The following is an 11,690-nucleotide window of genomic DNA, read 5'->3' as shown; positions in this document are numbered from 1 at the left end:
TGCCATCATCATAATTATGAAATATTGGGATTTTGACCGTATACATAATAGCACTACACTAATTAGTTTATGTAAAGGTTATTCAATACCGATGGTTGTAAAAGTTTGTCCCCCAAACAAACATAAGTATGGTGTTACTTGGCTTATGCCAAAAGTTACGTCTTGAAATACATACCATTTATATGTACAGGACTCAATTTACTGCTAACATCCAGCTGTATATAGATATAACGTATACCAACGGACCAAGTAAATGTATGCATAATACAAACTGAATATTTATTGAAGCATTTTGAAATTTACGTATTCATTTAAGCACGGCTGACGTCATTATTCTCAATTGAATAACAAGGGTACTACTGATTTATCGTGGTTATATGACCAAAATCTTTGTGTTTGATACCCTTCTTATTCTTTCTTCTATTTCTTATTTTCTTTACCCCTACAACTTGGAAAACAAAGGGGATCACCCCATCCATGTATCACCTCCTCTAGTACAGACCCACGTCCAGTCATGTCATTGCAAAAGCCTTTGCGAACCGAATCCCGTGACAGTATGATAGTACAATTGGAATTAAATATTCGCCTATAATGTTGGAAAGAAAATGCTTACACATATCACTGGCGTACAAATGGGGCACTTGGATGTCCCCTAAAAAATAGAACGGACACAAAGAAGAAGGAAAGTAGAGGAAATTAAAGGGAAAGGGTAAAATGTGAAGTTAGTTTTGGGGTATTATTTCTCTCACAAAATTCAATTTCATTTTAAAAACGTCACATTTTCCTCGCTCACTTCGCTTCTGGCAACTTTACGCCATTTTGCCCCCGTACTAATTTTCAACGATATTGATAAGGAAGGAGACATGGAGGATATCGAATTGAATAAAAGGGATAATAGATAGGAATAAAGGAAGGAGATGATATGAAGAGGAAAACAAGAATTATAAGGAAGGAGCCAAGGAGGGTGACGAGCTGGATAATGAGTGTGATAAGGAGGGAATCGAGGAAATGTCAAGAAGAAGGATGGCTAGAAGAATGACATTTACGCAGAAATTGGCCTGGGTCCTGTCCTACTTCATAAGATTGGCCCCACGAGATGAATGGGAAAGAAATATTTTCATTAGAAAATGAGGGTGGCGAGTCCAATCACCATGAAAACATTGATGACGATGATAAGCAGGTTTGCGAACAGAATGTGATGAATGCAGGAAGGGGGAGAGGTGTATGACAGGGAGAAAATACAAAGATGATGACAAGGACGTCAGCGAAGTGGGTAGCGAGGGGGATAAGGAGAAAGATAAAACGGATGACAAAGAAGATAATAAGGATAATAAACAGGTAGAATATGAGGTTGACAGAGTGAATAACAAAGCAGATAAGAAGACAACAAAGTTGTGACGAACAAGATCCATAAACTCGTCGTCGTCCTTTCTTGCGCTCTCCCTTATTATCTCTTGTTTTCACCTCCTTGCCTCCCCGTTTATGATCATCTTCAGCACCCTTATTGTTACCCGTCTTATTACCCTCATAATCATCTTCGTCACCCTCGTTGTTGTCCTTCTTATAACCCTCATAATTATCTTCGTCACCCTCGTTGTTGTCCTTCCTATTACCCTCATAATCATCTTCGTCACCCTCGTTGTTGTCCTTTTTGTTACCCTCATAATCATCTTCGTCACCCTCGTTGTTGTCCTTCTTATTACCCTCATAATCATCTTCGTCACCCTTATGGTTGTCTTTCTTATAACCCTCATAATCATCTTCGTCACCTTCATTGTTGTTCTTCTTGTTATCCTCATAATCATCTTCGTCACCTTCATTGTTGTCCTTCTTGTTACCCTCATAATCATCTTTGTCACCCTCATTGTTGTCCTTCTTATAACCCTCATAATCATCTTTGTCACCCTTATTGTTGTCTTTCTTATAACCCTCATAATCATCTTCGTCACCTTCATTGTTGTCTTTCTTGTTACCCTCATAATCATCTTCGTCACCCTCATTGTCGACCTTCCTATTACCCTCATAATCATCTTCGTCACCCTCATTGTTGTCCTTCTTATAACCCTATACATTTTCTTTTCTTAGCAGAAGTATCCGATTAGCATAACAATGCTTGCGTGAGGAGTGTCTGAATTCCTAAACGATTCGGAATTCACTGACCGAGTTCGACACAGCACAGTACGGACGTCTTTTTATCAACGCTTCTTCCACGTGTTAAACTCTATAGGCCTTATCGTAATAGATCTACGTTTGGATTCGATGTTAAATATAAAATAATGGCGAATCAAGAAATTAACCTCGGGTTAGGCCACAAATTAAAGGCAGTTTCAGAAAATTCTACTCAATAATCTGGAGTCCCTTCGCCTTCTTGTAAGCAATGCTACAAAGGAAGCATTGGCTCGTTTAAAGATTGGGCTGGCTGTTTGATTATGTTGATTCTTGATACATTGCCCGGGTCAGCGGAGCTTCTACAACTAAAAAAGGGCGTCGGAGATGTCTTTCGAAAGGTAATAAGGTACAATATGAATATAATTCTAGACGCCAGGAGGAGTTGGATAAGAAATTGGCCTTATTAGAGTAAGGTAAGCAGCGGGCGCGGCTAGCCCTTGCTTTGCTGAAGGAAGGTATTGCAGATATAACAAAAAGGAAGAAACATATCAGAAAAGCAGATGAATCTGAAGCAGGTTAGTGAGATAAAGATGAATGAAAATTCCAAACTAGGCTATTGCTTTTGAAATTTATGAACGGTTGTACATAATAGATATGGCCTAATGTTGTTAATGGAAGCTGTTCGTTTTTCAGCGGAATTACTTTATATGACTTAATTATGGGAGATTAATCAAATAAATATAAAGAGATAATTTTTATATTTTAGGTTGGTCCGCAGTGGATGAATACTTGAGTGTTTTAATTAATAACATGCGACTCTGATGAGGGAGAAAAGAATGAGGCAAGCTCAGGCTTGTGTAAATAGAAAGCGTAAGGTATTTCGTTCAACAAACAAGGGTTATATTGGGCAAGAATGTTGAAAATTTTCAAGGTTCTCAAGAAATCGATATTCGCTTGGCAGTGTTGCCAACTTATATGTACAAAATAGTTGGCGCGGGTATGCAAGTGGCTTCAGACCACCGACGAATGTTTTGCCTGTGGTAGACACGGGCAGTGGAGAAGTTGCCCAGGTATCAGGAAGCAAGATTCATCCTTCAGAGATAACAATGCTCAACAGAGTTAAAGGATCCATTGATCATGGTCAAATGAGCAAGGTAAATGTCAGTTTTGTTCTGTATTTGACGAAGTGTGGTATTTGAAAACTAAAGAGTAGAATGATCAGAAGCGCGTAGCAAAGCAATCTATCTTGATCCTACCCAGTCCATAATTATATGTTAAGAAAAGATGTGTTATTTTGGTTAAATTCCACCTTTAACTAATGAACCTAGACATAGATATGACACAGATCAAACAATCTGGAATATATTGACTACTCCTGGTCCGTCAGCGGGCCCTTCTAAATTAAGAAATACAGAAACAGAGCATTGTTTCGGTTGGGAAACATCGAGTAACGTTAACTTATTGTTGATTTGACAAGATGTGCAGGGTAGGAGGAAGAATTTTATTTGATAAATTATGAGTATGATCAATGAAATTCAGAACCTTTGGTTAAAGGTAGACTGAATGCTTCCTTACAATTTGGAAATCAACTGATGCATCTCAAATTGCTGTAGATGTCACTGAACACGGTTACAAGTGTACCTTATAATAAGATGATAAGTCAGCATTGACATCGATCCCGATTTCGTTTCTGAAGCCATTAACGAATTATTATTAAAAATGGTTTGGTTGTTGAATCCACCACTGCGCCCCATGATGTTAACCCCCTTTCAGATTCAATTCAGAGTTCAGATATAAAAAGAGACTGATTCTTGGTTTACGTTATGTCAACTAACACTTGTGGAAGAACACTATTATGGAATGTAGTCATGTCTTATTTAAAAAAGGGAGATTTTATGCTTTCCTTTGAACTTAAGCAAGGTTATCATCATTATTACATTTTTCAAGTGCATGGACAATTGTAGGATTTAGTTGGGATTTTGGTAGTGGTACAAGGTTTTTCTCTTTTTAGGTTTTGCCATTGGGTTGGCAACAGCTACCTTTGTTTTCATTACATGATTCAAGCCTATTGTTAATCATTGGCGTAGAAATGGTATTTTCATTGCTTTGTATATAGATGATTGGGTCGTGCTGCTTCCTTTGATTCATATGATACTATGGTCAAGACGGTGAAAAATGACATACTTGAAGCAGGTTTGATACCAGATGTTGAGAAATATCTCAATGGACTCCTGTCCAGTGTTTGGATTGGTTAGGATTACCACGGGAAAGCAGAGTAGCTTATATAAAGATTACTGAAAGAAGGATGAAGGATCTTGAGTTATGTTTAGATTCATTTCAAGCAGAATTGCCCGAGGTTTCAGCACGAAAGATCGTAGTTATAGTTGGAAAGATACATTGTATCCAGTGTTTGGCAAAGTTACTCATTTTAAAACCAGATTTATGCATCACGAAATCATCCGGAGGGTACATTGGGATAGGACATAATGTGATCAATAGTGATGATTTAATATTCGTGTTCTTCTTCTGGAGAAGAATGTGCATATTCTTAACGTAAACATTATTTCTGCTTATTCAGTTCCACAGACTTTCATCTATTCTGATGCAAGTCCATCAGGCTGCGGGGTCTGGGTTTCTGAGTGCGCAGGCATGAAATGGGATGAGATTGGATTGAGTTTGAAATGGTTAAAAGCTCCACTTGGAGAGAACTCAAGTCAGTAACTATGGCACTTCGAACATTTGCATCTCACTTGAGACATAAAACTGTCAAGGTCTTCTGTGATAATAAAGGAGTAGAATCGATTGTAAATAAAGGAAATATGATTGCAGAATCGCATGAGATGAGTTTACACATCTTTGATTTGTGTAAAAGAAACCACATTAGTCTTCACGTTCATTGGGTTCCCAGAGAGGAGAACCGTTTTGCAGATGCACTAAGTCGCATCATAGATTTTGATGATTGGGGTGTGTCAGATGAATTTTTCGGATTTTTGGACAAAATCTGGGGCCCTCACACTGTGGAAAGATTTGCGGACGATTTTAATTTCAAAATTAAGAAGTTCAATTCTAAATATTGGTGTCCCCTAACAGGTCATGTTGATTCCTTCTCATGTGATTGGTCGGGCGAGAATAATTGGTTGGTTCCACCTATCGAATGTATAGGACAAGTACTTAAGCATCTGAAGGTTCGTTCTGCTAGGGGGACTTTGGTTGTTCCCTTCTGGCCGTCTGCACCCTTCTGGCCGATTCTTTTCTCTGAACAAAGTGATTTTCGTTCCTTAATCTCTGAATACTTCAAAATTGATAATCCTCAAGGAATTTTCGTTCAAGGCAGAAATAAACAAAACAAAAAAAAAAATCCATTTTTGGGACAAAGAAATTCCAAAGCCCGGTCTTATGTCTACGCCTTAACGGTTTGTGAGAGATGGCTGACATGAATGTTGGTATGTAATAAATCCATTTGATGGAGGTTAATTCAAAATTATACTGTTGGAATGCAACATGTAATTTTTACACGGCCGCATGGCAGATAGCTGCATAGCTAGGATCCACTTATGCTGCAGAGCAAAGAAGTGGTGATGGAAATTGGAGAATGTTGTGATTATGTAAAAGGATAACCATCGTAAAGGTTGATAAGGAATTGATATGAGATTTCATTCTCAAATTAGTTATAATTTACTGGCAGCGGAGCTCAGAATGAAGAAATTGGTGATGATTGAAAACATTCAAAGTCTCAAAATTACATAATTCTTGAGAATAAAATGTTTCAGAAAGTTTTTTGCGAGTGTTTTTAAGGCAAAATAAATATTTTCGCAAAGGAAATGAATCCCAAAGCTATTGTTTTGCTAAGCCTTCAAGACGATTGGAACGAATTCTGATATGGAATTGTGATCTAATGAATTTCATACTGAAATTTTAGTGAAAATATAAAACCATCTGGTTTGAGGATAGCTGCATAGCTAATATTTAATTTTGCTGTCATGGCTGTAAAACGTATTAGAAGTGATTAAATTTTGAGAATTTGATAAGAATGACTGAACTTTAGAATTTATCACAAATTGAATATATTGTATTGAGATAAATATATATACAAGCTTAAGTTTTCTTTAATTTTTCTTAAATCCAGAAATTCTCTTCATGAAGGATATGATATAACTTTGAACAAGGTCTTGACAGCTTCGAGAGCTGATACACTATGAGTAAATACAACAGAGCGTTGAATATCTGGAGAGATTGGTGTAAGCAAAATAAGGTAAATTCTGACACAGCAGAACCAGAAGATATTAGTCGCTATCTTATTCATTTGTATCAAAGAGAAGCTCCTTATTCGAGGATAGAGTCGGCTTTTTTACGCCATTAAGTGGCATTTTGACTGCAAGTCAAGGATGAATGTTAATCCCTGTGATCGCAAGTTCATACATATTGTTTTACAAGGTTTAAATAAATTACTAAACAAACCGATCGTTAAGAAAGAAGTTATAACCCCAGACATTTTGAAAGCAGTTGTTGAGAAGTATGGATCTTCAACGAGTCTATTAGATATTCGATTATGTGCTATGATTTTGATTTCATACGCAGGCTTTCTACGATTTGATGAAATGATACATATTCATAGATGTGATTTAGACTTGTATTTTGTCTCATGTGAATATTTTCATCATGAAAAGTAAAACCGATATTTACGGGCAAGGAGCATGGGTTTCTATAGGTGCTATATACAGATTCCCCCACCTGCCCAGTATTAGCTTTGAGGAAATATTTGATTGCAGCGGGGCTTAACGATGCCTCTGATGAAGAATTTCATTTTAGGCCTCTAAATTACTGTAAATCCAGTAATAGTTACAAGTTAAGACGTGGACAGTTGTCTTATACTAGATGTTTATAATTATTGAGAGAGGCGTTGGTGAAAGTAGGGTTGAATCCAAAGAGTTTTGGCATGCATAGCCTCCGAAGGGGCGGAGCCACAGCAGCAGCGAACTTTGGTGTTCCAGACAGGTTGTTTAAGAAACATGGTAGGTGGAGGTCGGAGACTGCTAAGGATGGATATATGAAAGACAATATGACGGATTGTCTTTCAGTTTCTATGACTTTGGGGCTTTAGAATTATTTTTATACCGGGTAAATTAGCCTCAGTATGATTATACGTATAACTTTGTTAAAGATGGATTGTAGGTGTACGATGAGATTGTTGAATGAGACATGTATTATTCTCATTATACTTTAAAGTTGGTTAAATTGAAATGATTGCGTTGTGTAACTAATTTTCTTGTTTACCCGTTCTTTGATTGACTGAGAGGGGGAGCTATATGTTTAGCTTGTCTTGCCGTCGAAGCTTGGTGCTCCCCTCGAAACAGGTATGTTTTTTGTAAAGTATATATAAATGTTTTCTATTTCAGGTGTTGATGTTGTTGCACTGGTTGTGCTTAAGGATAGTGAGGCGTGACTGAAAATAATTTATTCACGATTGAGAGTCGAATTAGGGAATAAATACATTTTCTTTTCTTAGCAGAAGTATCCGATTAGCATAACAATGCTTGCGTGAGGAGTGTCTGAATTCCTAAACGATTCGGAATTCACTGACCGAGTTCGACACTGCACAGTACGGACGTCTTATTCGGGATGGATATGTGGACGATTGACTGGATGCAAGAAGATAGAGCAAAGAGAATTCTGATGGATGGATAGGCCTTACAGCATATACAGTACATTGATGAGTTCTACGAGATCTGAACTCAGTGGGAGGCCTCAGAGTGAGCAAGTACATTCGTCAGTAAGTACCGTTCGTGCTGTCTTGCCGTCGAAGCTTGGTGCTCCCCTCGAAACAGGTATGTTTTTTGTAAAGTATATATAAATGTTTTCTATTTCAGGTGTTGATGTTGTTGCACTGGTTGTGCTTAAGGATAGTGAGGCGTGACTGAAAATAATTTATTCACGATTGAGAGTCGAATTAGGGAATAACATAATCATCTTCGTCACCCTTATTGGTGTCCTTCTTATTACCCTCATAATCATCTTCGTCACTCTCATTGTCGACCTTCTTATAACCCTCATGATCATTTTTGTCACCCTCATTGTTGTCCTTCTTATAACCCTCATGATCATCTTTGTCACCCTCATTGTTGTCTTTCTTATAACCCTCATAATCATCTTTGTCACCCTGATTGTTGTCCTTCTTATAACCCTCATGATCATCTTTGTCACCCTCATTGTTGTCCTTCTTATAACCCTCATAATCATCTTTGTCACCCTTATTGTTGTCTTTCTTATAACCCTCATAATCATCTTCGTCACCTTCATTGTTGTCTTTCTTGTTACCCTCATAATCATCTTCGTCACCCTCATTGTCGACCTTCTTATTACCCTCATAATCATCTTCGTCACCCTCATTGTTGTCCTTCTTATAACCCTCATAATCATCTTCGTCACCCTTATTGGTGTCCTTCTTATTACCCTCATAATCATCTTCGTCACTTTCATTGTCGACCTTCTTATAACCCTCATTATCATCTTTGTCACCCTCATTGTTGTCCTTCTTATAACCCTCATGATCATCTTTGTCACCCTCATTGTTGTCTTTCTTACTACCCTCATAATCATCTTTGTCACCCTCATTGTTGTCCTTCTTATAACCCTCATAATCATCTTTGTCACCCTCATTGTTGTCCTTCTTATAACCCTCATAATCATCTTTGTCACCCTCATTGTTGTCCTTCTTATAACCCTCATGATCATCTTTGTCACCCTCATTGTTGTCCTTCTTATAACCCTCATAATCATCTTTGTCACCCTGATTGTTGTCCTTCTTATAACCCTCATGATCATCTTTGTCACTCTCATTGTTGTCCTTCTTATAACCCTCATAATCATCTTTGTCACCCTCATTGTTGTCCTTCTTATAACCCTCATAATCATCTTCGTCACCCTCATTGTTGTCTTTCTTACTACCCTCATAATAATCTTCGTCACTCTCATTGTCGACCTTCTTATTACCCTCATAATCATCTTCGTCACCCTTGTTGTTTGCCGTCTTATTATCCTCATAATCATCTCCGTCACCCTCATTGTTGTCCTTCTTATTACCCTCATAATCATCTTCGTCACTCTTATTGTTGACCTACTTATTACCCTCACAATCATCTTCGTCACCCTCATTGTTGACCTTCTTGTTACCTTAATAATCGTCTTCGTCACCCTTGTTGTTTGCCGTCTTAATACCCTCATAATCATCTTCGTCACCCTTATTGGTGTCCTTCTTATTACCCTCATAATCATCTTCGTCACTTTCATTGTCGACCTTCTTATAACCCTCATTATCATCTTTGTCACCCTCATTGTTGTCCTTCTTATAACCCTCATGATCATCTTTGTCACCCTCATTGTTGTCTTTCTTACTACCCTCATAATCATCTTTGTCACCCTCATTGTTGTCCTTCTTATAACCCTCATAATCATCTTTGTCACCCTCATTGTTGTCCTTCTTATAACCCTCATAATCATCTTTGTCACCCTCATTGTTGTCCTTCTTATAACCCTCATGATCATCTTTGTCACCCTCATTGTTGTCCTTCTTATAACCCTCATAATCATCTTTGTCACCCTGATTGTTGTCCTTCTTATAACCCTCATGATCATCTTTGTCACTCTCATTGTTGTCCTTCTTATAACCCTCATAATCATCTTTGTCACCCTCATTGTTGTCCTTCTTATAACCCTCATAATCATCTTCGTCACCCTCATTGTTGTCTTTCTTACTACCCTCATAATAATCTTCGTCACTCTCATTGTCGACCTTCTTATTACCCTCATAATCATCTTCGTCACCCTTGTTGTTTGCCGTCTTATTATCCTCATAATCATCTCCGTCACCCTCATTGTTGTCCTTCTTATTACCCTCATAATCATCTTCGTCACTCTTATTGTTGACCTACTTATTACCCTCACAATCATCTTCGTCACCCTCATTGTTGACCTTCTTGTTACCTTAATAATCGTCTTCGTCACCCTTGTTGTTTGCCGTCTTAATACCCTCATAATGATCTTCGTCACCCTCGCTGTTGCCTTTCTTACTACCCACATATTCATCTTCGTCACCCTCATTGTTGACCTTCTTGTTACCCTCATAATCATCTTCGTCACCCTTGTTGTTTGCCGTCTTAATACCCTCATAATTATCTTCGTCACCCTTGTTGTTTCCCGTCTTATAACCCTCATAATCATTTTCGTCACCCTCATTGTTGTCTTTCTTACTACCCTTATAATCATCTTCGTCACCCTCATTATTGTCCTCCTTATTACCCTCATAATCATCTTCGTCACACTTATTGTTGTCCTCCTTATTACGCTCATAATCATCTTCGTCACCCTCATTGTTGTCCTTCTTATTACCCTCATAATCATCTTCGTCACCCTCATTGTTGACCTTCTTATTACCCTCATAATTATCTTCGTCACCCTCAATGTTGTCCTTCTTATTAGCCTCATAATCATCTTCGTCACCCTCATTGTTGTCCTTCTTATTACCCTCATAATCATCTTCGTCACCCTTATTGTTGTATTCCTTATTACCCACATAATCATCTTCGTCACCCTCATTGTTGACCTTATTGTTACCTTCATAATCGTCTTCGTCACCCTTGTTGTTTGCCGTCTTATAAACCTCATAATCATCTTCGTCACCCTCGCTGTTGCCTTTCTTACAACCCACATATTCATCTTCGATACCCTCATTGTTGACCTTCTTGTTACCCTCATAATAATCTTCGTCACCCTTGTTGTTTGCCGTCTTAATACCCTCATAATTATCTTCGTCACCCTTGTTGCTTCCCGTCTTATAACCCTCATAATCATTTTGGTCGCCCTCATTGTTGACCTTCTTGTTACCCTCATAATCATCTTCGTCACCCTCATTGTTGTCCTTCTTATTACCCTCATAATCATCTTCGTCACCCTCATTGTTGACCTCCTTGTTACCCTCATAATCATCTTCGTCACCCTCATTGTTGTCCTCCTTATTACCCTCATAATCATCTTCGTCACCCTCATTGTTGACCTTCTTATGACCCTCATAATTATCTTCGTCACCCTCAATGTTGTCCTTCTTATTACCCTCATAATCATCTTCGTCACCCTCATTGTTGTCCTTCTTATCACCCTCATAATCATCTTCGTCACCCTTATTGTTGTCTTCCTTATTACCCACATAATCATCTTCGTCACCCTCATTGTTGACCTTCTTGTTACCTTCATAATCGTCTTCGTCACCCTTGTTGTTTGCCGTCTTATAAACCTCATAATCATCTTCGTCACCCTCGCTGTTGCCTTTCTTACTACCCACATATTCATCTTCGTCCCCCTCGTTGTTTCCCTTCGTATTACTCTCATAATCACCCTTGTCATTCTTCTTGTTGCCCTTGTTGTTATCCATGTCTTCATCAACTTGGCGCTCTTCTTACTATTCTCGTTTTCCATTTTGTCACTCTTTTTGTTAAATAACCCTACATATCAACCTCGTAATCCAACCCGTTACCCTCGAAAAATAACTATATGGCATAATTACTACCAAGTTTACAATTTGCAAACGG

At 38.2% G+C, this 11,690-nt stretch overlaps 2 protein-coding genes across 2 annotated transcripts; both read right to left on the bottom strand.

The window, feature by feature from the left end:
* Positions 1-1,146: 1,146 nt before the first annotated feature.
* LOC135155806 (uncharacterized protein DDB_G0290685-like) lies at positions 1,147-3,374 on the bottom strand. Its single transcript, XM_064106057.1, has 2 exons — positions 3,366-3,374; positions 1,147-2,064 (listed from the first exon to the last, which is right to left on the bottom strand). The coding sequence occupies exons 1-2, from the start codon at positions 3,372-3,374 to the stop codon at positions 1,147-1,149; spliced, it is 927 nt and encodes a 308-aa protein (XP_063962127.1).
* Positions 3,375-8,056: 4,682 nt separating this feature from the next.
* LOC135155805 (uncharacterized protein DDB_G0290685-like) lies at positions 8,057-11,533 on the bottom strand. The gene is made up of 3 exons (XM_064106056.1): positions 10,124-11,533; positions 9,314-10,033; positions 8,057-9,223 (listed from the first exon to the last, which is right to left on the bottom strand). The coding sequence occupies exons 1-3, from the start codon at positions 11,531-11,533 to the stop codon at positions 8,057-8,059; spliced, it is 3,297 nt and encodes a 1,098-aa protein (XP_063962126.1).
* Between the last annotated feature and the right edge of the window lie 157 nt (positions 11,534-11,690).

This window comes from Lytechinus pictus, chromosome 10, assembly GCF_037042905.1.
Source record: "Lytechinus pictus isolate F3 Inbred chromosome 10, Lp3.0, whole genome shotgun sequence".
Classification (NCBI taxonomy): Eukaryota; Metazoa; Echinodermata; class Echinoidea; order Temnopleuroida; family Toxopneustidae; genus Lytechinus; species Lytechinus pictus.
This window is presented reverse-complemented; position numbering and strand designations above follow the sequence as displayed.